Here is a 27,215-nt window from a genome sequence, read left to right as displayed (position 1 = left end):
ATTTGATTCACTCTTCAAAACAGTTGTTCAATTCAGGTCTTATGAGGTTACTCTGCTTATGGTCAGAGACTAGTAATAGCAGCATCCTGGGAATACTTGACTAGACATTAAGTAAATGCATTTTAGGCATACCCCTGGATGACAAGAGCCTTACCTTCATTGATTTTGCCAATGATGTAGTGCTAGTTGTTGAATCAATGGACAAGCTGGTTGTGGCACTTTACCATGTGAAAAGTCCATGAGCAAAAGTCAGCCTGAAAATGAATTAGGGCAAAACCACAATTCTTTTGGTCAGCAATTTTGAACATGTGACCACACAGTTGAGAGTGCCGGTAATTTCACCTACCTCAGCTCTGTTACGGATAACACCGAGAAAGAATTGAAAGCTGCACTGCAAAAGCCTTGTTAACAGACATTTCATCAACAGCGTCTTTGCAAACTAAAGATTTTTATAAGCAGAGGACAAAATTGAGAATAATACAAAGGCTTCGGTGGTCAAGATTGAAAAGAAGTTGGACATTATTCAGATGAAGCATCTCTGAGTGATTTAAAACATTGCGTGGTTCAAATTTAAGCCACATGAAGAGATCCATCTTCTAACTAAAGAGGTCCAGCTCTCAGTCGTCCAAGGCTCTCTAATGTGGTAAGATCATTTGCTTGGAAAGTCTACCAACTTCCGTGCAAGAATCATCTTTGACTTTGACCCAATGATGGAAAGAGACATGCCAGAAGACCTAAAACATGATGGTTGGAAGACACCACCACACACCTGTTCCCTGAAAACAATCTACAAGTACAATCTCGTAATGAGCCAGTTTATGAGACAGATCATCACAGAAATGCCTAACATGTTTGCTGTCCTCTATGATGCCCAGACAGCCTGAGAGCCAACTAGCTTGGAACACTACTACATTTGAAGTCTTGAAAAACACTCTTTTTAATCCAATACCTGCCGTAATCAGTAGGCCTAAAATTTGACTTACTAGAGTTGGTTCCAATTAAAGATCAAACAAGTATACAGAGTGTCTTTCCAGCTCCTTGCTTTGACCAACTAATATTAACAGTTATGTTGCGATAGTACCTAAAGGCCTACTAGACAGGGTCTCCCATTGTGGAAAATGATCATCCCTGTCCCAAATAGGTGGATGAGACAAACAAACAGGTTAGGGTGTGGACCAAGAAAAGCAGAGTAATACGAATAGGGCAGTGGTTCTCAAACTTTTGTACTGGTGACCCCTTTCATATAGCAAGCCTCTGAGTGCGATGCCCCTTATAAATTAAAAACACTTTTTAATATATTTAACACCATTATAAATGCTGGAGGCAAAGCGGGGTTTAGGGTGGAGGCTGACAACTCGTGATCCCCCATGTAATAACCTCATGATTCCCTGGGGGGTCCCAACCTCCCAGTTTGAGAACCCCTGGAACAGGGTTTGCACATCTACATTATGCTTGTACAAGGTGATATGTTGTAATTACCAAACTTCAGCGTCAAGCATTTCAGAGAGCAGGTGCTTCATCAGTTTCTATATTCACAAGAATACTGAAGATGGAGATTTACAAACATGCAAGCTCCCACACAGAAAATGCAACAGTTTGTTAGTATATGCCCACAAACACTGCACAGTTTTGCTTTATCACCAACTAGTATTTGGACTTTACTCTGTGTTCCCCCCCTACCCCCAAGTGTTCTCCCCTTCTCACAAAATCAAGAGGAAGACATTATACAATGAACATAAATAAAACCGATGCGATTCTGTATCTCTTACTGTATCCGTTGCAGCAAATATTACGTGAATTACTTTTTTTTAAGCTAAACAGAATACATCTAAGCTTTGCCAGTTCCAGAGAGTAATTAAATTTTCAAAAACTATAGGTAATTAAGACTACCCAAAATTAAAATCGAATAAGAAGTAAGGAATTACAAAAGTGCATGCATTTCACCATATCTGCAAGGGGCTCTGTGTAATTAAACACATATTAATTGCCCTAATCGTCTTAGGCAAGTAATAAATTGGAAGAGCTGATTAATACCCTGGATTTAGTTCAGCTTGTTAAATCTGACACCCTGGCAAAGGAAGACTATCTTGAAAAGCTCTTTTAGCTAAGTAATTGGAATTTTACTCTCAGCAATTTGCCATTCTGTAATAAGAGCTATTTGGTATATTGATTCCCCATCAGTATTTTTTTTTAAATATGTCAGTTATATTGAAAGAGTACCATTATGATGCTCATAAAGATTATGAAATAATTGTGACCTTTAATCTTTACTGTCCATCAAGAGTCACTTTTATTCTGAACACAAAATGAGTATATTTTCTTGTAGGCTATAAATCCTAATTAATTCTAGAAGTTACTAATAACATTTTTATAAAGTCCAAGTAGATACCTTAAGTTCCCCACACCACGAAGCCAATGACTACATCAGTATGTAACATTAAAGAGCTGCTGATGCCTCCTGGAAAACTCTGAAACACTTTGTTTTGAGACAATTCTCCATTCCTCCTCTTTTTAATTATTGTTATTATTTTAAACACATACACACACTCACTCTCTCTCTCTCTCTCTCTACTTGGTAGAGATTGCTAAAGCTTTCCAGGACAGGAATCGTGTCTTCCTATGTATATGCATAATGTGCTACACAAGGGGGCCCTGGTCCTGCTGAGGACACTACCACTACAAAGAATAAACAAACTGAATGGAAACAAGATTTTCATTTAAAAGTGTTTGCTCCAGCTGCTTATTCATCACCTGAAAAGACCTCGATTTCCAATTATAACACAACTGGTTGCTGAGGAAAGAACAACATCACAAAGAATTAGGGCTACAAGGGCTGGATTCTCATCTCACTATGCTAATTTAAGTCCATTAAAATGAAGTTACTCTTGATTTACACAAGCATAAGGGAGTGGAAAAATCAAGCCACAGTACAGAACAATCAGCAGGAATAGAAGAACTACTGAGGAGCTAAAATATTGTTTTCATACAAATCTTACTAATACAGAAGAATGTAGAAAATATGGGACATGTAGACAGAAGTGTTTCTAAATACAATGGTTCTTCAAAGTTTTCTACGAAAACATGCAGGTTTAACCTGGATTTCCCATATGCTATTGCAACAAGCAGTATTTTATAACAAACTTCTTATGAAATATCCCAGAAAGCTTTATAAAACATATTCCAAATCAAGGTAAGTCTGAAAGAACCTAATAAACCCCAAACATGTCTTTAAACTCCACTTTACTATTCCACTGAGTTGACATTTCGGGTTTCTGCTGACATAGGACTCTAGAGCTGAATGACTCTAGTTCCCAACATTTACTATTATTTCTATGCTAGCAAGAGACTAGCAATTATGTACAGTGCAAAACAAAATAATAGCGAACCTAAAACACCTTTTCAGTTCCTTAATTGTGATGTAATATTAATAGTGAATCAGTACACTAGCCAGTTTAAGCAGTGGAATAACCTTAACAATTGAGATGTAATGCCTATTATTAAAAAAAAACAAAACACCTTCAAAATCTGAGCAGAGAATTCTACGGGCCCCGTAATTTGTGAAGTGAAGCATAACACAGACTTCTAAGAATGACAGTAAGCAAACTTGGATGTCTCACAAGCACACATGGGTGCACACATGCAAAAATATTTTCTACCCATTTTCTGTGATCCACTGATACCAATGTAGACTGTACAATCCTAATCAAGATTTCTCTTGCCCTCTCAGAGTTCCTAGGAGTTAGATTTCCTGTTTCTCTTCAGATGAGCACTTCCCTAGCTTGAAATGAACTCTTATTTAGATTGTCAATTCTTTGGGACAAGTGACCATCTTTTTGTTCCATGTTTGCACCTACACAAGGGGGCTCCTAGGCGTTACTACAATATAAATAAATAACCAACCACCGGAGGGATAGCTCAGTGGTTTGAGCATTGGCCTGCTAAACCCAGGGTTGTGAGTTCAGGGGCGATTTGGGGATTTAGTTGGTCCTGCTTTGAACAGGGGGTTGGACTAGATGACCTCCTGAGGTCCCTTCCAACTCTGATAATCTATGATCTATGAACTCAGAAATGTTTAACCATTGATATTAATGATTTGGAAGTTTGCAGAACACACTAATTTGCTGAGTTGTGGAGGGATCGTGGAACAGAAGATGATGTGGAACAGTGTTTCTGTGGTCTGGATGTCTCTGATGCAAATTTCAGAGTAGTACTCACTCAGACAACTAAAAAACTCACATGCACCTGAGTGTCAATTCATCTGAAAGCAGAAGAGAGCTGGAAGTCTGACTACACCTTTGTATGGATCAGAGTAATAGATTGGTCACAGGTCACTGAACAAATATCACATCCAACAAGACCCGTTGGATTTATAACTGCAGAATGAGTGTGCAGCCTTGTGGCTGCTTTTAAATAAACAACAAAACAAAAAACAAACCTGGCCCCCTTGCTCTGCCAATGATGCAATCTGGTAGACTGGGAAACTGAAAGGGGAGGGTTGGGAGTTATTTAGGGGAAAGGAGAAAGTAAAAAGGCAGTAGGTGAGAAATTACAAATCTTTTTTTAGATGAAAAAGTGAATTAGGTTCAGGCTCCCAACATTGAGGGCCTAACCTTATGTCAGTGATGAGAAGCCAAAGGGGCACTGCCTACAAATACCTGAACCTGAAGGATACTGATATCAAAACTTTCATTCAGTCCTACCTGCAGAATTTCCAGACTATTTGGGATGGCACCATTATTGTTCTCAGTTGCTGTGACATGACATGAATTCTGTCAAGATTGTATTGCATGCTACAAAAGTCTTATTTTTGAAAAGGAGTATGGAAAGACCCTTATCTGGGGTACCCAATTCTGGTTTAGCATATTCCTATTCACAAGTCAATCTGACAGCTTTAGTGAGGGGGCAGGAAAGAAGAGGCAGATTTGGATGCAGGAGAGTGCACAGAAACAAGTGGTCTGAGATTAGGGGAAGGAATATATAGAGTTCTAGCAGCGTTCTGACCCAATTCATGAAGGAGCACCTATGCCACTGGGATCAAGGTAATCTCTTTCACTTTTTAAAATTTTCAGCTGCTAGCAGGATGGGAGAACTTCCTTAAATTAGAAAGAATTTCCAAGAAACTGAAAACATACCCAGAGTTACAGTCTCAATATCACCAAGTAAAAGCTGCAGAAGATAGAGACCCATCTATTTCCTCTTTAGGCCTTTCTTCCTACATCTAAGCCTACCATAGTTTGGTGACAAAATAATATTTCATCTACTATCTTTCTCCACATTTCTCCAGGCAATAGAAAAAAAACCTTTGGCTTCAGCATTTTGTGTCAACACTATAGTTTCAATTCCTGACAAGAGAGAGACAATGACAGGCAACCTTGTTTGAAGATGCTCTGTATTTCAATTTTCATGATAATACAATTTCCAAATGCTATAATGATCCAAATCATTTTCCTTGCCTTGCCACAGGGCTACCCAGAAAAAAAAAACATCTGCAAGTTTTCCAGTGACTCACTTCCCCTTTTCTGCAACTGTCTGCAAGATCCTGAACCTGACCCTTTCTGTCCTTGAATTTTAATGATAAATTAATAGTGGATAATTTTTCCTGGCTTTAAGATTTCATTTCTTTAGACAACTTTTATACACCGTTTTGATTATACAATCACATTTCACAATAACGTCATGTTTTGTTTTTATCCTTAGTTATATTTCAAATTGTAAATCTTGAAACACTGATTACTTCTCTCCTCACACTAAATTCCTGTGAACAACATTCCCCACCCACTCAGTGGTATTTTATGGATGACCATCACCTGCTTTAACTAAATGTGGCAGATATACTAGTAGCTAGGGATAGAGGTGTATTGCCTTTCTTTTCTTTGCTGTGTGAAAACTGCCTCACACTTGGAAACCCTATTTTCCGTTACACACAATTTATAACACTATTACTGTTTTTCCCTCCTCTCCCGCAACTCGACTGTCAATCAATTTCTGCTATTCATAAGTAAGGCTATGATTTAATCACTGAGGTCACAGCAGTCATCGATTCCGTGACTTTACCGGATCTCTGTGACTTCTAGAGCTTCAGGAGGAGGCAGTGGGACTGTGCGCTCCTGCCCTGCAACTGGGGCTGGCTGGAACCAGGACTCTGCAGCCCCAGCCCCACTGCTTCCTCCGGGGAGCTGCAGCCGGGGCAGTGCGCCCCAGCCCCGTGTCCTCTGGGGCTTGGTGGGGGCTGAAGCAGGGGCTGTGTGCCCCAGACCCATGGCTTTTGCCAGGGGCTGCAGCCAGGGCCATGCACTCCAGCTCCGCCTTGTCCTGGGCTTGGCGGGGGCCGGGCATCCCAGCCCCAAGGGGTCCCAAGTGAGGCGGGGCTGCAGCCGGGGCCGTGCGTCCCAGCCCCACAGCTCTTGCCATGTGCCCCCCTGCAGTCAGGACTTGGCAGGGGCTGCACACCCCTGTCCCATAACTGGGCCAGCTCTGGAGCAGGGGCTGTGTGCACCCCATGGCTGCGCCCCCCACCTGCAGCCACTGGAGTCAGGGCTGTGACCCCCCCCAAGGTGGGGGGCTCAGCCTGTCAGTCCCCCCCATGGGACTCCATTCCTACCCCTACCTAGCCCTGCCGCTGGTTATTTGTAGTAAAGTAACAGACAAATCACGGGATCCAAGATTTATTGTGATTGCCTATGACCTGTTTGTGATTTTTACTAAAAATAATCATGAAAAAAATCTTAGCCTTATTCATCAGTGATTGCCCCTCAAAGTAGATTTTTCCCCCAAATTAATTTTTTTAGTCATGACCTTTTTTGTTCTGTTTGTTGACATTTCTCAATTGGTAGAACCACAGATACACAGTCTACTCCACATACATCTGCATATTTTCCACTATTTAGATACCAAATTTTATTTTTAAGATTACAAGAAGATCAAACACAACAGTAGGCATTCTCTTACTTTTATTGTTTTAGCATCCAGCATACATTTTCCAGACAAACTGAAAATTCTCTTTCCCTGCTTGGTTCCTTTTTGTATGCTTCTCCCCCACACTCCTCAACGCCTGTCCCTATGGATATGAACTGCAGTTACTCCTTTGTGGTGAATTCTTCTAATTATTAAATAGCAACAAGGAATTGGATCTTAATTTCACTAATGCCACAAGAGGTCACATTAGACAAAGTTCCTAAACCTTATAAATAAATGTCAACAACTTTGGTGTACTATGCAATGCACAGACCCAGGACGAGACACGTTGAAAATCTCTATATTACAGTTTGTTCTATACTTTGATAAAAAGTTAGTTTGCTGTAATCTGGCAGCACAAGGTCCAATTCGTAAAAAGTAATACACCCTTTATTCACTTTTGGGATAGGTAACATATCTCACTATAACTGGAATAATCTGATCTTCATGAGGACAGGACTTTGAAAGCTTAACTAATTAGATGATTTTTCCATCCTTTACAGAAAAGTCCTTCTCCATGAGCTTCATACAGTTATTTCATATAATTCTAGAGCTGAAGATCAACCAATTTTGGAAATGGTATGAGTCTTGTACAGCATCTGCCCCATGCAGTGATACTACCAAAAAACAAGAACACTACCACTACAAAAACATGGAAATTGTCATAATGGATCAGACCTGTAATTCATCTAGTCCGGTATCCTGTGTCCAATGGTGGCCAGTGCCAGATGCTTCAGAGGAAGGTGCAAATACCCTACAGTAGGCAGATATGACATAACCTGACCTGCAAAAAGGTCTCTCTCATCCTATCCCTAACAGCTCAAGACTGGTTTAAAGCCTAAATAATTCCTTTGACTATTTTACCAGTTGAGTATTAATAACAGACTTCCAATGGTTTATATGAAAAAAACTGGGTGGTTTCAGCTAACCATTTTCCAACCTTGTGAGTCGCTCATTTTAGTGAAATTTAAATTTAGAATATTCTCAAACAAATGCAACCAGTTGGCTCAAATATTTTTCTCCAAGAGTTTCTGGAAATGTTTCACTAGCTCTTTCTGAATTATCACTGTTGACAACTTCAACATTTATATTAATATTTATAACTTTGATATGACACAAAAGTATCACATTAAAGGTGTCCTGCTCAACTATGTCATTCTGAACAACTAAGACAGCATCATATCTTCGCAGGCAAATAACAATGGTATATGTGAATATGAGGGAACACTCACTTACTACACGGATTACAAATGTATTCCTGAAATAGTTGGATGACTACTACTAAATATCTCAACAATGAGATTTAGTAACTAGATAGAAGTATTCTTGTTAATAATAAAAGAATTCCCCCCCACCACCACCTCCACACAAAAAAAGAGAGATTTGACACCTGTACAACTTAAAGGTTATTCTGATTTCTTTTCTTTTTAAATAAGGACTGTTCAAATTCTGCAGCTCAAATTAACTTTCAATGGGTCCAGCATATCTAACAGATTCTCTAAAGTTCTAGGATGAATACAGTAGTCAACAACTCTGCTCCTGAGGCACAATGGAACTTTCTGCCATAAGGGTAAAGCTAATCGGTACAGGAGACACAGCCATCCCACAGGTTGGTCCAAGACCACGAACTAACGCCCACAGAAATTAAGGACTATCACAAATTTCACCACCTTCTGCTTCAAGTGCAAGGCACATTTCAACCTTGATTTCTCAAGAACATAACAGCAGGTACACAAAAACCCACTCAAACAAAACATGACACTGCACACACAAGTCTCCCTCTGGGGAGGCTACGAGGGAAAGAATGAACCACAAGTGACACATGTTAGTCAAGTCACTTAATTCACTACTGGAAGGCACTTGGATGCTACAGTGATGAAAGCGATACAAGAACCTATACTGTATAGAACAGAACTCTGAGCAGCTGAAACCTCCCTCAATAGGCAAGCTCCTTTCAACTGGGCATTTGTAGTGTACTAACATTTAATTGATCTGCTATACTGAATAAAATTCAAACTAGTAATAGCTTTAAACCATAAAATCCAAAGAGGAACAAATGCATACTATACGGTCATGAAATTCATTACATAAATTCAGGTAGTAGAGTTTTATTTGATATTAACTTGTTATTACACAAAAGAAGATGGCCTGACTGTTTTCAGATCTGGCAGCCTCTACAGACTTACCTTTGTATTACAGTTTGTAAGCTCAGCATCATACCCAGTTCACTTTTCATCTTTTCTCTGTTGGCCCGGCATTCTGCCAAATACCGGAGAGCCTAAAAGAAAAGAAAGACAATAGCCATCAGAAGCTGCTTCTGTTATTTCATCATTATTTTCTATTTCTGATGTCTCAAATAATTAACTATTTAACAATTCATAGTTTCTAAAAAAGAAAAAGGTGTTGGATAGTTAGAATATGCAATTTCAGTGCTCCAGCTCCACCTCAAAAGACATTTACCACATCGTGCCAGGTGCAAAAAAGAAGCAGCAATTACAGGCACAAGATGCCTCTTTAGAATATTCAGACAGTACCTGGAATAGAAGATTGCCACCGCTACCACCCTCTTTTGTGAGTATTAGGGAAAGTCTGAACATCGTTAATAAATACAAAGAAATAGTTGAAATATACCCTGAGATTCACAAATGCAATACCCATTCTGGAAGCGGGGTCCCAAGAAAAGAAAATCTTTCTGAGACACTCAAAGTTTGCATTTAAGAGTTCTTATACTGATTATTCCCATGGGTCTCCTCTTTCATGGAATACGGAAACAGTTGGCCGAACTCGTGAAAACCTTAAGCGTAACTCAATGGCATCTCTAGTTGTTCGTATGTATTTTTGAACACCGGATCCAATCAATTCCAAAATTTCAGAGAACGTTCTAGGCATCAGTGTCCAGAGCCCTGTTTGTTTGGTTTTTTGAGGGGATGGGGGGGGGGGGGGAAGGAGAGAAACTGGTGAACACATGATCATCTGTTTAGCACAGCTACAGCTTTAAAGCACCTCTGAAATTGTCTATAGATCTATCAATTGGTTGACAGCAGTCATTAAAACCTTCAGGTATAACAATACCGCATCTCATTTCTGCCTACCCCCAATAGAGTTTAACATGTTGATGCCCTGAATGAGTTATCTCTCAGACAAATAATAATGGTGGGGAGAGGAAGACGAATGTGAGTGTGTGCACAGACTCTAGCACGGGGGAGAGGGAGAATGGAGAAATGGGTGGGCACACAGAATCCCTGGAAGTGAGGGGGGAAGTTAGGGTACTCTGATATGTGGGGAGGGTGGCACCCAGAGTCCCTAGCATACAGGTGAATAGGGAAATGGGGGACACACAGAGATCCTACCATGGAGAGAGAACTAGGAATGGGGGGCACAGAGACCCTGCCATTGGGGCAGAATGGGGGACCATGATATGGAAGGAGAGAGGAAGCAGGGAAAGGGATGCACATAGAAACCCTGGTTTGACAGGGAAAATGGGAGACCCATGCTGCCCTTCATGCCCTTTGGAAAAGCTCCCCATAGATATTTGCAAAATTAACTCAGTATTCTCCTTCAAAGCCCTCCTTTAAACTTCAGTTTGCTCAGAGGCCTACATAAACTTTGACCACCAGTTATCACACTGACCAATACTGTCTCATTGCTTTGTTGTATCCCCCAATCTGGCTGTACCCAGCTGTTATCCCTTATCATACACTTAGATTGCAAGCTCTTTGGGGTAGGGATTGTCTTTTTGTTCTGTATTTGTACAGTGTTCTGTATTATAGGGTCCTAGTTCATGCCTGGGACTCCTGGCTGCTATGATAATACAAATGATAAATAACTGTAATAATGGTGGAGGGGTGAAATGAAGGATACAGACTCGCTGGTGGGAGGAAATTAGGGAAACTTGGTACAGGTGGAAGGGAGGAATGGGGGCACACTGAACCCCTATTACGAGAAAGATAGGGAGGAGTTTCAGGGACCCCCTGAAATAAAGGGGGATAGAAGGGTGGCACACAAGGAGCTTATCGGGGCATGGAGGAGTGCAATGAGCCCCTGGTGTATGCTATAAGCTCCCCCCCAAAGAAGTGTGTGACCCCCTAGTATATCTATTGGAAAAATGTGCCTGTTGGTGCAGGGGATTAGGAATCAAGGCTCACAGGGTTCTATGGAAGAAACATTGGTAAAGTCACTTGGTTTCTCTGTCCTTATTTCCATTTTATAAATGACAACACAGCTTAAGTATTTCACAGGGGTGCTGAAGGCTTGTTGTAAGACTGCATGTGCAACACCTTAACTCAGGCATTTCCTCACTTGTGCAAACTTACCCACAGAACTGTATTTTGATTAAATTCTGTTAAGGATATGCTACAGTATTTATGGCATTCCTTATAGATTTGTTATTTTCTCTTAAAAAAAAAAAGTATAATCTGGAATTGTTTGGCAAGGGGGATCTCCACCTTGTTTAATGTGTTCCTTGAACAGCAAGATACGGGTACCTGTGGAACCCTTCTTGGGAGCCTACATCTTGTGCCATTGCAATATAAAAAGCAAAATTTTCAGTGTTGTAGAAATATGGATGTGATGCACCGCCCACACTTTTCAGCTGTGCAAGCCAAAACACTTTGAACAAGGCAGGGCACCACAGAATCTCTGCCTCATTCAACGTGAAAGTTTCAACTAAATTTGAACTTTTAGAACACAACCAAATTAACTACAATATATGCACAAGGCAGCCTATCCTCCATACTAGAGAACTGCTGTAAGAAATATTACTAGAATATTAATCTACTGCCCAAGTGCAGTGTGCAACTTTTAAGGCTCAAAACTCAATGAAAATATAAACAACTTTCACCAGAAAACTCAAAGGGGCTTCTTCCCTAATAAGCTTCTGCCCTCAGTCACTTCACCATTACAGCCATAAAAAAAGCCATATTTAAAGAAAAAACTCTTAATGAGAGAAAGTAGTTTATGTATCTACTTTCTGAACACTCAACAGCAGCTCTACTGTTTATACTCATACTTCAAAAAAAGAACCAATATTTCAGAATAATAGTTTGACTCCAAACATAGATTTATCAAGGAAATCCTTGAGTAGCCTTAATCATTGCTGTTGCCAGGGATCCACTTCCAATAAAGAGTGATTTTGTAAGATTTTGTGCCTGCCACAAAGAGGATGTTTAGATCTTGCAGCCTCAAACTGAAGAAATAAATCAAAAGAAGAGCAGTAAAATGTGCCACAATGTACAGAATAGATATTGCTCTTTTATCAAAAAGCTGTTGAAGCAAAAAGAGGAGTACTGAAGTGGGATGGAAATACCAGACAAAAGAACTCTGATTTTTCAGCCTCCAAGTCTCAATCTATTTGTATTACATAGTTTCTCCATTTTTTTGGCCAACAGCTAGAAAGTGAAAGATGTATCTTGTTCCTGGGATTCCTGGATATTATATGTAATGTTCACCTGATGTGTTTGGAATCATTGTTCACGATGCCATAACTTTAACAGCAATTTCATTTTATTAAACTACCTAGAGGGCAGATTGCTAATTACTCTCCTACAACAAGAAAAAAAGAAAAATCTGAAAAAAGTTTTTAAGAAGAAGACTGCAGCAAAGCTTCAGAAGAACCTTACAGCTAATGATTTGATAGTTTTAATTTATTTTTATCCAAGTAGAGCCTCGAGATTGCTGTTCCCCAAGCCTGTGATATGGATTTGTTTGCTGCCCACGGTTTTGTTTTCTTGTCTTTACAGATGAAGTTTTCTGCAAAATTTGATACTGATGACTAGGGGTTTCCAGGAATTGAATATTGGCACTGCTTTGTTTGCAACACCACTTTCTTGGTTAAAATCTCAAATTTCTCAGTTGATGAGATGTATTGTATTTCCAGTGTTACCTTTTTTGGGGTGGGGGAGGAGGGAAGGGAGGTGGTTCCCAAGGTCAATATAGTATTGTGCTTGAAGGGTTTCTTCTATACACTGCTTATCTACCTGCATTCCAGGACTGCACATGATATACTGACACCTGAGATATACCCAGGTAGCTAAGGACCTTGCACTAGTACTCAGTGTGTTACATAATTGCTTTTGTGATAATAAATTATGAAAGTTTACTCATTCCCTAAATGGAATCAGACAACAGGTCTGTTGCTCAATGAACACCTCACAACAGTGTGCCTAGTCCCTTTCTCATTTTTATGGTAGCTATATATTGTTCTTTCCAAAGATGTATTTCTAACATTTATTCTTAAATCCTACCTTTATTTTTGCATGTTTTATAGTTAGAATGCAAGGCCATTTTATTGCCATCTGAGTAATCTAAAGTCCTGTAAAGTCTCTGGTTCTACATTTATGACAGTTTAATTACACCTTTGCTGTCAAGGTGTAGAGACTCATATACTTTTATCATACTCTACTAATCGTCTGAGTTTTCCTGCACCGCCATTCAAACACTTCTAGAAGTCTATCTAAACTGTCATTGGAATTAAAGATCTGAGCACAGTATTTCCATGTTGAGAAAAAACCATCTATTCGCAAAGCAATAGATTAATTGTTTTGCTTATATTAACCTCTCCTTTGGCTCACTATCAATATCACAGATTTTTAGTTCAAAGCACACCTTCTATAATACTACATGATTTGATACAAATGGGAGCTGCTGGATGTTCAGTCAGTACTTTCAAAAATTAGATCATTTAGGGCCTGATCCAAAGCCCACAGCGCTTGCCCACGCCACTTCTCGCCGCCCCCATTGGCCGGGACGGTGAACCGCAGCCACTGGGGGCCGCGATCGGCCGAACCTGCTGCGTCAGCAGGTAAATAAAACTGGCCCAGCCCGCCAGGGTGCTTACCCTGGCGAGCCGCATGCCGAACGTTGCCGACCCCTGAAGAAGAGACTCAAGATATCGCTCATTTTAAGCTCTTCACTCTTGGGTTGCTGTATTTCAATATTTATACAGCTTCTTCCATCTGAGGATATCAAGTCACTTTACAGATATTAACACACATTAATAGATACAATACTCCTATGAAGTAACTATAATCCCCCCCCTTTTGGCAGTGTTTTCAACATCAGGAGCTAAGATTGTATTAAAAACTTAGTGACATAAAATCTTTGTGACTTCAAATAGAAAGTGCTTCAGTGTTAACAATGAAAAGTTCTTTAGACTTTTAATACAGTTAGAGTGATTTTTTTAAATACATGCAGGCCAAATTTTTGAAGAAACAGGAACCCAAACTTATTCTCCAAAGACATTATGATGGCACCTGCAGGTGGAATTTTCAAAAGCACTTAATGGGACTTGTGGTCCTAAGTCATCTGACTTCAAATTGCAAACCTTGATGGAGAAGCATAGCAGGTGGAAGCATTTCAGGTTTCTTGACTTGTGGAAGTTCACTATATTTGAGGGTGAAGTTTGTTGCAAATGCAGCACAGACTATATTGATCTATGTTTATGAATTTGGTGTTTAAGTTTGTTTTGTTTTTATAATAAGGCCATGGAGTTCTCCTTTTCAGCACAGATGAGCTTTTAAAGTATGGAACTTCTTAGTAGGAAAAGAAATCTATTGTAAAATCTGAAACTCTTAACAACAATTAGGAAAACTAAAGAAACAATCTAAACAAAAGAAACAAAGAAGAAACAAAACTAAAAAAAACCATCCATTTTAGGAATTTAAAACTATAAAATGGGAAGACAGGAAAAAGCTAGCACTATATACATAATATAATATGAAGTAAAATTTAAAAAACTATTTAAATAAAAAAATTATGATTTAAAAAAAAAAAATCTTGATTTTTATTCACTCACTTCCAATCAAGAGAAAAGGCATTATGTCAGTGTAGTACTTAGATTTTAAGAGTCACATTGTCCACATTCATCACGTACAAGCAAAGTCTGAAGAGAAGCATGCATACAGTTACATGTGATAAGCTACATTATAGTTTTTCCCTCTGCATACCCAAAGTTAAAGGGCTATCTTCTAAAACACACAGACCCACACAGAGTAAATTAAGCTATAAAAACTTGTTCTCCAATTTCAGAATGATTTTGTCACTCATTAATTGTTGAAATGGGGGTGGCAGAAAATTAAGCACGACAATGACAATAATTTGACATGAGGTACAAGCAGCAAACAGAGCAAATAAAAAGCCCATTGATCTAAAAAAAAAAAAAAAAAAAAAAAAAAGATTACTTACTAGTAACGCTGAGTGAACAACTGGAGGGCTGGGGTGATCCATAAACAAAATAAGGCCTGGCAGACATCCCTGATCCTGAACGATGGCTCGTCTATTTAAGGGGTCAGCTGCTAGGTCTCGCAGTTGGTTAACTACTGCTAGCGCATCAGGCTCCTCACTCATAGTGGAATTCATTTTCCTATGCCAACACCTGTTAAAAAAATTCTGTATTAGTAACACTTCATTATTAATGAATATCTGATTAAACTGTAGTCAATATAGACTGCAACACTTTGTCTTGTTCTTAGGGGAATACAGACAAATAGAACTCACAAGATGTGGGCTCTATACCTGTGAAACTGGAAATTTAAGAGTCCATATATAGAGAATGAAAATTTTTGTTAATTGTTTACTGGTTCAATCTTCATGTATATTTTTTTGGCCTGACAACCTTTACAGAAGATACATAGACAATAACTGATAAAAGTATTGTCAAATAGTGCATAGACCAATTATGGTCATAGATGAAGAACCAACAGTTTATTAATGATGACACTGCCTATGGAAACCTAAAACATATAATCCCAATTCTGTATTATATCTAAAGTAAATCTGTAAAGAAACATACAATCCATGTTTCCATAATAAATGTTTTAAACTGCAAGTTTCAGCTTTCATATTAATCTCTTACACACAACAAAAGTGTACCAAAAAAGCAAACCAAAATTTGTATCCATGTCATCAGGCACTTCTAACGTTTTACTTCATTCTGGAATTACATATCAAATATGTATAACCCAGCACAAATTCAAGCCCCTTACAAAGTATCTTTGGTATTCTCTCTCTAATGAATATTTTTGGTATTCTCTGTCTTAAAATACATAAATAAGGTGTGGGCTTCATCTTGCTCCTACCAAAGACAAGGGGAACCAGTTTGATTTCAAATGAAGCAGATGTTGGGTTGTTGGGTGGACAGCACTGGACTCTAAAGCTGCCTAAAGAGAGAACAGTTACATCCTGGATAGCAACAGCACAAATTTCCCTACAGGATGCCCCTCAATAGTGGAGGAACCATATCTTGGGGCAAAAAGTTAGTTAAGATCAAAAGACAGATCCTCAATTGTTCTGAGACTGGTAAGTAGAGTACAGACAGCGGACCTGATTCTGCCAGCACTAACTCAAGTACTTAACTTTAATGCTCATGAATATGATTAAAGCAACATTGTCAACTTGACTTTTCTTTTTAAATGGATTGATTTTTTATACCAAAAAAAAATCCAAGTTTCTAACAGATCACTCTTTAAACAGTATGTCCTGTTTTTTAAAAAAAATATATGTTAAAAAAATTGTATAAAGTTTCTTCTGCTCTCATCTTGAAGTTTATAAAGACCTTTTCAGAAAAAAAAAATGTGGAGGAAAAAGTGAAACTGATCATATCAGGGTGGATTTGATTTAAATCAAATTGATTAAAATCATGATTTAAATCACAAGTCAGGAAGACTTGATTTAATCATGGATTTCTACGTAAAAGTTCTTGTTGGTTGTTATAACCTTAATATATATTCTTCCCAACTCAGAGATAGATGTAGGTTTCATTTTTAGAAGGTATAGACTATACATTTTTAAGTGATTTATTTTGAAAACTTTTCAGATTAATTTTATAGCTATATCAGAAAATGAATGATTGTTTGGTTATTTAATTTACCAAAGATAACTGAAGCAGATATTTATGAAGTCATTGGGAGGTGAACTATCTCCAATTCAACAGGTTAATCATTAATATTTGGAGGATTTTCTCCTAATACAGCAAGGCAAGGAGAACATCACCAGACAGACATTTAAATAGATTTATTTAACTAAAACAGCAATATTATGCATTCTGGTTTTTGTCAACAGCAAACATATAATATTTTAACAAAACAAGCATATGATTTTTTGAATTTAATTAAACATTCAAGTTTTTTAAAATCAGGTTTGTTTTTGTTAAAATTGTTTTTAACTAAGTTAAATGAAATATTTCAGTACATCCCTCGGCCTGCGCCGCTTCCAGCAGCTCTCATTGGCCTGGAGCAGCAAGCCAGTGGGAGCCGCGATCAGCCAGACCTGCAGATGCGGCAGGTAAACAAACCGGCCCAGCCCGCCAGGGGCTTTCCCTATACAAGCAGTGTCCCAAGTTTGGGAAAACACTGATCTAGGCCAATATCCTGTCTTCTGACAGTGGCCAGTGCCAGGTGCTTCAGAGGGAATGAACAGAATAGGTAATCATCAAGTAATCCATCCTCTGTCACCCATTCCCAGCTTCTGGCAAACACAGGCTAGGGACACCATCCCTGCCCATCCTGGCTAATTACCATTGATGGACCTATCCTCCATGAATTTACCTAGTTCTTTTTTGAACCCTGTTATAGACTTGGCCTTCACAACATCCTCTGCCAAAGAGTTCCACAGGTTGACTGTGTGTTGTGTGAAACAATACTTCCTTTTGTTTGTTTTAACCTTCCCTTTTACCCCATAACTGCTTACTTTGCTTAAAACAGTGTTTCTCAACCAGGGCTCCAGGGCCCCCTGAGGGGCTGCAAGCAGGTTTCAGGGTGACCACCAAACAGGGCCAGCATTAGACTTGCTGGAGCCCAGGGCAGAAAGCCAAAGCCCTGCCACCTGGGCAACATAGCTTTGCGGGGCCCCCTGTGGTGCGGGGCCCCAGGCAACTGCCGTGCTTGCCACCCCCTAACGCTGGCCCAGGCTTTTATATGCAGAAAAACAGTTGTCGTGGCAAAGATGGGCCATGGAGTTTTTGTAGAATGTTGGGGAGGCCTCAGAAAGAAAAAGGTTGAGAATCTTTGGTGACGGACCTTGTCAAAGGCTTTCTGAAAATCTAAGTACACTATATCCACTGGATCCCCCTTGTCCACAGGCTTGTTGACCCTCACAAAGAATTTTAGTAGATTGGTGAGGCATGATTTCCCTTTACAAAAACCAGGTTGACTCTTCCCCAACAAATCATGTTCACTTATGTGTCTGATAATTCTGTTCTTTCTGATAGTTTCAATCAGTTTGCCCGGTACTGAAGTTTTCAGACCAATGTGAGTTTCAGCGTGATGGTGTCCATTTATGTTACTAATATTTCCTTCACACAGAGTGTTAAAGTGAAGAACTGGTGCTAGTGACCAAACTCAAGGTTAATTTTTCATTAACACCATAAGATCTATACAGATCAAATAAGAAGCTACAATTTCACATAATAATTAGCATTTTACGTTTGCAAAGCCTTCTGCACACAATTTTCACAAAATCCCTGTAAACCAAGTAATTATTATCATTCCTATTTTATAGATGGAAAAACAGGCACAGATACTTTAAGTAACTTACCTAAAACCAGACATCAAGTCAATTACAGAGCTAAGACTGTAAACAGAGTGCTTTATTTCCAATCCCATGTTCAATGCATCAGATCATTCATACCCTTTTATTATACACAAATAATTATTTTATTGGACCAACTTCTGTTTGTGATAGAGACAAACTTTTGAACTTACACAGAGCTCTTCTTTCAGGTCTGAGAAACTAACTTAGGCCTGAAGAAGAGCTCTGAGTAAGCTCGGAAATTTGTTTCTCTCACCAACAGAAGCTAATCCAATAAAAGACAATACCTCACCCACCTTATCTTACTAACTTATTGGGACCAACAAGGCTACAACAACACTGCATACAAATAATTCTGTTATTTTTATGCAATGTTTTTAATTAAAAAAAGGCAAAGCCATGTTTCTAATTTTTTTCCCAGAAATAGCAAGAATTTGGGGATTAAGTTAGACAAATTGACTGGACATCATAACTCCTACATTATTTTCACATGGATTTTCTATGTGATCTCAGAAAATAACAATCTCACTCTGCTTTAGTTTCTTCATCATCTGTACACTGGGGATATTTACTGACCTCACATGGGTTTTGTGAGAATACATTAGTGTTTGTGAAGTGCTTTGAAATCCTTGGTTAGGGCATCCAGAATGTAGTGTTATTACTCATACTCTTAGAAAAGCATCCGTTTCAGGAACCCATCCCCAACACCGCTTTTTTAAAAAACCTCGTAATGCGGTAATGTAGAAACTAGTAAGGTTGTTGCATATAAGCACCCAATTTGCAAAAGCAGCAACAGATGTTTTAGTCCAGAATAACCCAGTTACTTTCTTCCCTCTTCGCTAGTGGGCGAAAGTGTTGCTCGAAGGAGCAAAAAAAAAAACCTCTAGGATTTGTATAGATCTTGCCACTGGACCTAGTTGGCTAACTCAGCAGCCCCCACCCAAGCCTTAAACTACAGATTCTGCGCCCCTGTCCATACCATGCTGCACAAAGGCCAACCCAACCCCTGCGGCGATCACTCTCCCCACACCCCTTCCAACCTGAAAAGTGTGTGCTCGGGCCACAGCCTTTAGACCCACTGCTCCCGCCTCACCGTCTCCAGCTGCCTCCTCAGCCGACCCGCTCCTTGGGCAACTTCGCTTCCCCTTGCGCCTGCCCCCTGCCCCATGTCCCCTCCAGCTGCTTCACCCTCTTCTCAGGACCCGACCCAAGCTCCTGCCTTGTTCCGCCGGGACAAGGCGCCTTGCCCAGCCACGACAGAGGGGGAGCGAGCTCGGCCCACTTACCGGGGCAGGAAGGTTTCACAGGCCCGGGCGGCTCAGCATCCTGCCGGGGCCGGGCTTTGCGTCGCTGAGGCCTGGTAACGGGGGACAATAAGGGGGGAAGGAATTCAGATGCTCTACACACACAGCACCCACCGGGACCACCTACCGCACCCCGATTGGCTGAAGCGAACAGCGCCCCTCCGCCATTCACAGCAAACGTTGTTACACCGCTGTCTGATTGGCCGCTCCCAGGGCATTGTGGGTACCTTAGAGTCAGCCCAGGGAAACTACACGTTCCAATGCCTGTGCCTGGCGCGCTCTGGCTCCCGCTGGAGAACTGCATGGTGGGATAGGTACTCTCGGTGGGGCTATGGCTCTAACAGGAGCAAGGCATGCTCCGCAGTGTAATTTGTTGGCCATTCTGGTCCAGCGGTGCCTTGCGTTTTGCTACCTGTCGTTTACTGACCACTTGCATGCAGCTGGAACATTGCATGCTGGGATCCGCAGTCTCTGTGAACCCTCAGGAACGTTGCATGCTAGTACCTGTAGTCTCTGCATGCTCAAACCCCTGAAGTTTGTATAAGTGGATTTCATCTAGGCAGTAGTGGGCTACTGTGGATAACCCTGATATGCACGGGAGGTTACTGCTTTTACTGAAAATGTCATGCAGGGCAATTTGTGGTACAAAAGGCTTTAATACAGTCAACCTTTCCATATATGGCAGGGGATGTGCTTCCGTTAAAGTGACTTAATTGTGATCATAGAACAGCTTCCAAGTAGGGGAAAGCATTCAGTGTCCTTTGTTCAGCTCTACAGAGGATGAAACAAAATCCCTGGTTTCATAGAACCAATCCTGACACAAAGAGTGCACTGCAAAACTAGAATAGATCCGGTAATCTAGAATCCTGTCAGAGATGCAATGTGCAAAACTACCTAATTTTAAGATCCGTCACTTTGCAGATCTAAGGAAAATTAATTTGATTGAAATGCCTCTTTAAAGACCACTGTCAACTAAACAAACAAAACTTTGCAGACAAATATCTTTACCTGTATTTCTAGATTTTAAAGTTAAATAATTTTACAAATCCTGTTTGCACTATTTATGCTTTTTGTTTGCTTCTGCACTTCTCTCAGCTTGTACAATGAAAAGTTTCAAATTTGAAACTGACAAGAAACAATCAGGCTCTTTTCTGCTATAACCATTGCAGGTGAATGTTAATTTTTTTAAACAAAAGTTTGCATTTTTGTTTGATTTTTTTTATTTGTGGAAACATTTGTAATTTTTTTTAGGTTTTATAAAAGCTTGTTTTATCAGCATTTAAATTTGCAGCTAAATTTAAATTGACTGTTTAATCCAATGTCCATGTGTTCCAAATTTTGGAAAGCTGAACCTCTCTCCTCTTTTTGGAAAATGAAACCAATTATGCCCCTCTTGCAACCTTGGTTTGTGATGATAGAGGCCTACCCATCTTAATGTATACATCATCTGCACCCTCACAGCTAGCTAGAACTTCATGGAAAAAACGTATGTAGATTTTCATAATATGATACTTCTTTCCTTTCTTACGTGCTTTCTTGTGCAGTGAAATTGTTAGCAATATTGACATATAAAGTATCACTGGCATTTCAGTTAGCACCTATTGAAAAGAATGGAGCAGTTCACACCCTTGCAGATTATATGGATATCCACTTAAAATTTTCCTTGCAAACCCTGATAGCTAGAAACCATTTTTTTTAATGACAGTTGAGATTCTGAACAAGTAAGGGATCTGTGTGTGCACCTCCTGCACCTATTAGCCCCCTCTCTCTCTCTAGTGGTAAGTCTTACACTTTGAAAAACTGCTTTACTCACAGCTCAGTATGTTGGGTTTAAGAAGTCCAGCAATACTATTAAACTGCATTTTTTTGTCTTATGAGTGGTGTCAGAACAGAATAACTTACACAATAACCTATGAAAAGGCCAATTTGAAGAGACAAAGAGGGATGCATTTTTCAATTCAATTAAAATAAAGCAGACCAAGAGAGCTGTCCTAGTTTCAGGGTGAACTGCACCTTTGATTCCCACCCCCACCTTCCTCCAGGGCACCTACTTAAGATTTCCGGCTCCAGCCATCACTTCTGTCAGGCACAGACCCACATCTCTCCCTTGGACCGGGGCTTTAGGCTTGCAGTGCCTCTGCACCTCACTGTGATTTCCTCAGCAGTTCTGACCAAGTCCCAGCACCTGTAGTTAACCTTTCTCCAGGACCTACAACAGTGTATGTACACCAGTTACCAGCCAACCTTCACAAAGCACAATACATTTATTCTTAGAGTCAAATCATCACAGAGAAAACATACAAAAAAACAGTAAACTGATTTAAACACATTAAATGTACCAGGAGTTATCAATCAGTCTTATGGAGCTCAGTAGACCACAGTCTTTCCAATCCTTCCCCTGTTCCCCTAGAGTTGCTCCCCTTCCTTGGAAAGGAACATTCTGTCTGTGCGGGGTCAAGCTCACCTTTTTATGCCAAAAAAACACAGTTTGAAACAATATATGGCGGTACCTCTCTCGAGGCATTTACAACTTTAATGACTCAACCTGAGTGACTCAAGCACTTGATTGAAGCACTTGGAGGAGAGGAAGGTGATCAGGAACAGTCAACATGGATTCACCAATGGCAAGTCATGCCTGACCAACCTGACTGCCTTCTATAATGAGATAACTGGCTCTGTGGATATGGGAAAAGTGGTGGATGTGATATATCTTGACTTTACCAAAGCTTTTGATACGGTCTCCCACGGTATTCTTGCCAGCAAGTTAAAGAAGTGTGCATTGGATGAATGGACTATAAGGTGGATAGAAAGCTGGCTAGATTGTCAGGCTCAACGGGTAGTGATCAATGGCTTGATGTCTAGTTGGTAGCAGGTATCAAGCAGAGTGCCCCAGGGGTCGGTCCTGGGGCCAGTTTTGTTCAACATCTTTATTAATGATCTACATGATGGGATGAATTGCACCCTCAGCAAGTTTGCAGATGACACTAAGCTGGGGGGAGAGGTAGATACGCTGGAGGGTAGGGATAGGGTCCAGAGTGACCTAGACAAATTGGAGGATTGGGCCAAAAGAAACCTGATGAGGTTCAACAAGGACAAGTGCAGAGTCCTGCACTTAGGAAGGAAGAATCCCATGCACCGCTACAGGCCGGGACTGATTGGCTAAGCAGCAGTTCTGCAGAAAAGGACCTGGGGATTACAGTGGATGAGAAACTGGATATGAGTCATCAGTGTGCCCTTGTTGCCAAGAAGGCCAATGGCATATTGGGCTGTATTAGTAGGAGCAGTGCCAGCAGATCGAGGGAAGTAATTATTCCTCTCTATTTGGCACTGGTGAGGCCACACCTGGAGTATTGTGTTCAGTTTTGGCCCCCCCCACTATAGAAGGGATGTGGACAAATTGGAGAATCCAGTGAAGGGCAACGAAAATGATTAGGTGGCTGGGGCACATGACTTACGAGGAGAGGCTGAGGGAACTGGAGTTATTTCGTCTGCAGAAGAGAAGAGTAAGGGGGGAGTTGATATCAGCATTCAACTACTTGAAGGGGGGTTCCAAAGAGGATGGAGCTAGGGTGTTCTCAGTGATGGCAGATGACAGAACAAGGAGCAGTGGTCTCAAGGTGCAGTGGGGGAGGTCTAGGTTGGCTATCAGGGAACACTATTTCACTAGGAGGGTGGTGAAGCACTGGAATGGGTTATCTAGGGAGGTGGTGGAATCTCCATCCTTAGATGTTTTTAAGGCTCGGTTTGACAAAGCCCTGGCTGGGATGATTTAGTTGGTGTTGGTCCTGCTTTGAACAGGGGATTGGACTAGATGACCTCCTGAGGTCTCTTCCAATCCTAATCTTCTATGAGTCTATGACTCAATTTAATCACTCCCTGCTGTTTTTATTTCTTAGAGAAGCTGTGGTCACCCTCCTGCCCTGCAGTTGCATATAATGCTCACAGTGATACATACATAAACATGGTCCCTAAAGATATCACATGCAGTTAAATATCTATCACAAGAGTTTTTAGAAGGGTCAAGAATAGATTTTTTTTGCTACCCATATAGATCAGCCTCCTTTAATTTATAACAAACATGCATGCATGCCGTTTCTCACCAACTAATGGATATATAAATCATCCCAAGCAGGGATGTATTCAATAGTAGTCAGAAAAAAGGATAAGCTCAACCGGGCTTCCTGTGGTACAAACCCAGTGTCACACCATGCCAATGAGCCATACAGTTACAGAGCAGACAAAATGCTTTGCTTTTCTGTGCACGCAAACCATGAATAGCGAAAGGGAGGGATTAATTTTAGCCCCCAGATTAATCTTTTGTTAAAATAATAATAAGACGAAGAGAAATATGTTATGGGTTTAGAATAAACCATTCACTGACTTTTTAAAAAATAATTATTTTTGTGCCTTGCTGGAAACCCAAACACAACAGCACCCAGCGCTGGAGGAGACCAACCCGCAGCAGAACTAGTCCCAGAGCGAAGCTGATCCGACAGGCGGGGACAGGACCAAACAGGCAACAAGGTCCATGTGCCCGCAGGGATCTCTGTGTCGGTGCCACCCCCAATGGGTGCTTTGCCCTTGAATCCTTCACCGAGGCCAGCAGCATGTCAGCACTGCGTACAGGATCTCAGGCCCGCGCGCACAGGCTGAACAACCAATCAAGGCTTGCCGGACCGCCCAGGAGACGACGTCACGGATTTGGCTCTTGGCAGGCGCCCTTCAATCACAGGGCGTGGGCGGGGGCAACTCGTCACACCCAGACCCGAGGCCGGCGGCTGCCGGTTAGGCCGCGGCGCCCTGTCCCACGAATGAGGTGCAGGTTAGGTCCCGCCTCTCGCAGGCGCGGCGGTGATTGGTCAGTACTGTGCCTGTACGGCTCGGGATTGGCTGTGCGGAGAGGGCGGAGCTCCGAGTGGAGCCTGAGCCGCTGGACCCGAGGAGCCGGTGACCGGCGAGTGAGCGCAGAGGCCCTGGCTAGGGAGCTGGTGAGTCTGGGCGGGGTTATTGGGCGCGGCCAGCTGTGCGGGGACCTCTCGGGGTCGGTGTGTGACTCCCGCTCCCGAGAGTCCGCACACGCTGCCGGGGCCGGGAGCCTGATGGTCCGGGGGGCGCGGCGCGTTCGCGGGAAGCAGCCGCGGGGCATCAGGGCCCGGAGCCACGGAGGTGGTGGGGACGCGGTACAGCCGGGTACTGGTGCAAGGGCGGGCAGCTCGGTTCGGAGCTCAGTCTGAGTGCCGATCCCCTCCCCACAGACTCTCCCTCCCGCTGAGCGGCGGGGGGAGCCGGGTCCGTACCCCCTGCACTGGTCCCCTACCACACGCTCCTTGGCCTGCCTGGGTCCGAGCAGACCTCCCGCTCCAAGCCCCTCTTTCTGCCCCCGGCGGGCGGATCCTTCAGGTCAGGCGAACTGGGGGGAGGGTAAACTCCGAGCCAGAGGGGCCCTCGGAGGATGTGCGCGGGGGTCCCCCGCTTCCGTGGCCCAAGGCGCGCTCCTTGGCTGACGGCACTTACATGGGACCCCGCCCTTACCAGTAACTGTTAGCACGGGGAGCGTCTGCGGCTTCTGCCCTCCCATAGTGCGTCCCTGTGTGAGCCATAGCAGAGCCCATCGGTGCTAGTAACAGCCACGTGTAGCCTCAGCTCACTGGAGCCTGCCTGATGTTTGCCTTTCTGATCAGCTGGTCAGGACGGCAGACTAGAAACGAACTTCACCTGCAACTCTAGGGAGCCCCTGCTTCAAGCATGGCTGTTGCTATTACAGCTCCAGCCTTAGGATGAATGGGACCTAAAGGCGATCCTGGATGAACAGTGTTTAATACAGGCATACACACCAGTTGTCTTCCTAAATTCCTATTGCTTCTTTGCTTACTAGAGTTACGGATCTTCTTTGCCTTCCCACTTTGCTGATCCCATGAGTGTTGACAGAGAGCTCTGTGTCACTGTGTAGGCGGAGCGGGGTCATGTGGTCACTGCCATAGAGACCTTGCAATCTAAATCAGATACAAGTACGAGATTGTAGGTAACTGTTAATATTTTAAAAAAGTAATAACCTTGAGTTAACATCTGCAAGTTCTAAGGAGGCCTTTGAAGGAAGGAAGGGAAATAAGTGAAAGGCATTATATGTGAAAGAAAGCGTAGAATCAAATAAAGTAAAAATCATAAATGAATCAAATTTGTTAGTCTCTAAGGTGCCACAAATACTCCTGTTCTTTTTTTAAATGAATCAAACTGTGCCATAGAATCTTTATGGATAGAAATTCCATGCTCTAATAAGAATATAGCGGTAGGAATATATTACCGACCACCTGACCAGGATGGTGATAGTGACTGTGAAATGCTCAGGGAGATTAGAAAAGCTATTAAAATAAAAAACTCAATAATAATTAATAATAATGTGGGATTTCAATTGTCCCCTTATTGACTGGGTACATGTCACCTCAGGATGGGATGCAGAGATATAGGGTATGTCTACACTACCCGCCGGATTGGTGGGTAGCGATCGATCTATCAGGGATCGATTTATCACATGTAGCGTAGGCGTGATAAATCGATTCCTGTCGACTGCTGAACTCCAGCAGTGCGAGAGGCAGAAGCAAAGTCGACTGGGGAGCCGCAGCCATCAATCCCATGCCGTGAGGATGCGAAGTAAGTAATTTTAATTCGATCTAAGATATGTCGACTTCAGCTACGCTATTCTCGTAACTGAAGTTGTGTATCTTTGATCAATTTCCCCTCTTTCGCCCCCCCTTCCCCCCAGTGTAGACCAGGCCAAAGTGTCTTGACATCTTAAATAACTGCTTCTTGGGGCAAGTGGTCCTGGAACCCACCAGAGGAGAGGCAATTCTTGATTTAGTCCTAAGTGGAGCACAGGATCTGGTCCAAGAGGTGAATATAGCTGGACCGCTTGGTAATAGTGACTATAATATAATTAAATTTAATATACCTGTGACAGGAAAAACACCACAGCGGCCCAACCCTGTAGCATTTAATTTCAGAAAGGGGAACTACACAAAAATGAGGAGGTTAGTTAAACAGAAATTAAAGGGTACAGTACCAAAAGTGAAATCTCTGCAAGCTGCATGGAAACTTTTTAAAGACACCATAATAGAGGCTCAACTTAAATGTATACCCCAAATTAATAAAACATTGTAAGAGAACCAAAAACGAGCCACTGTGGCTAAACAACAAAGTAAAAAAAGCAGTGAGGCAAAAAGGCATCCTTTAAAAAATGGAAGTTAAATCCTTATTAGGAAAATAGAAAGGTGCATAAATACTGGCAAATGAAGTGTAAAAATACAATTAGGAAGGCCAAAAAAGAATTTGAGGAACAGTTAGCCAAAGACTCAAAAAGTAAGTACATCAGAAGCAGGAAGCTTTCTAAACAACTAGTGGGGCTACTGGACGATTGAGGTGCTAAAGTATCACTCGAGC

The 27,215-nt window shown here is 41.5% G+C and overlaps 2 protein-coding genes across 7 annotated transcripts in view; one reads left to right on the top strand and one right to left on the bottom strand.

The window, feature by feature from the left end:
* ARMC1 (armadillo repeat containing 1) overlaps nt 1–24,322 on the bottom strand; it is a 50,968-nt gene extending 26,646 nt beyond the window's left edge. Inside the window, exons 1-5 of one of the 4 annotated variants that reach the window (XM_054018921.1) lie at nt 24,238–24,317; nt 21,833–21,990; nt 19,764–19,834; nt 15,136–15,325; nt 9,141–9,232 (exon numbers count right to left, since the gene is read on the bottom strand). In XM_054018921.1, the coding sequence (XP_053874896.1) occupies nt 9,141–9,232; nt 15,136–15,309 (266 nt within the window). In that variant the 5' untranslated portion in view covers nt 15,310–15,325; nt 19,764–19,834; nt 21,833–21,990; nt 24,238–24,317. Of the gene's footprint in view, nt 1–9,140; nt 9,233–15,135; nt 15,326–19,763; nt 19,875–19,913; nt 20,000–21,832; nt 21,991–24,237 lie in introns of those variants that run through there. The other 3 variants (XM_054018918.1, XM_054018922.1, XM_054018919.1) reach the window with 3 other exon arrangements.
* A 253-nt stretch (nt 24,323–24,575) lies between these two features.
* MTFR1 (mitochondrial fission regulator 1) overlaps nt 24,576–27,215 on the top strand; it is a 76,699-nt gene continuing 74,059 nt past the window's right edge. For 2 of the 3 annotated variants that reach the window (XM_054021096.1, XM_054021094.1), the window contains exon 1: nt 24,576–24,769. The gene's annotated coding sequence lies outside the window, so the exon portion shown is untranslated. Of the gene's footprint in view, nt 24,770–24,941; nt 24,962–27,215 lie in introns of those variants that run through there. The other variant, XM_054021095.1, reaches the window with a different exon arrangement.

The sequence above is a fragment of the Malaclemys terrapin genome, chromosome 2 (genome assembly GCF_027887155.1).
Source record: "Malaclemys terrapin pileata isolate rMalTer1 chromosome 2, rMalTer1.hap1, whole genome shotgun sequence".
NCBI classification, from domain to species: Eukaryota; Metazoa; Chordata; order Testudines; family Emydidae; genus Malaclemys; species Malaclemys terrapin.
Note: the sequence above shows the minus strand (reverse complement) of the source record. Positions and strands in the feature narration are given on the sequence as shown.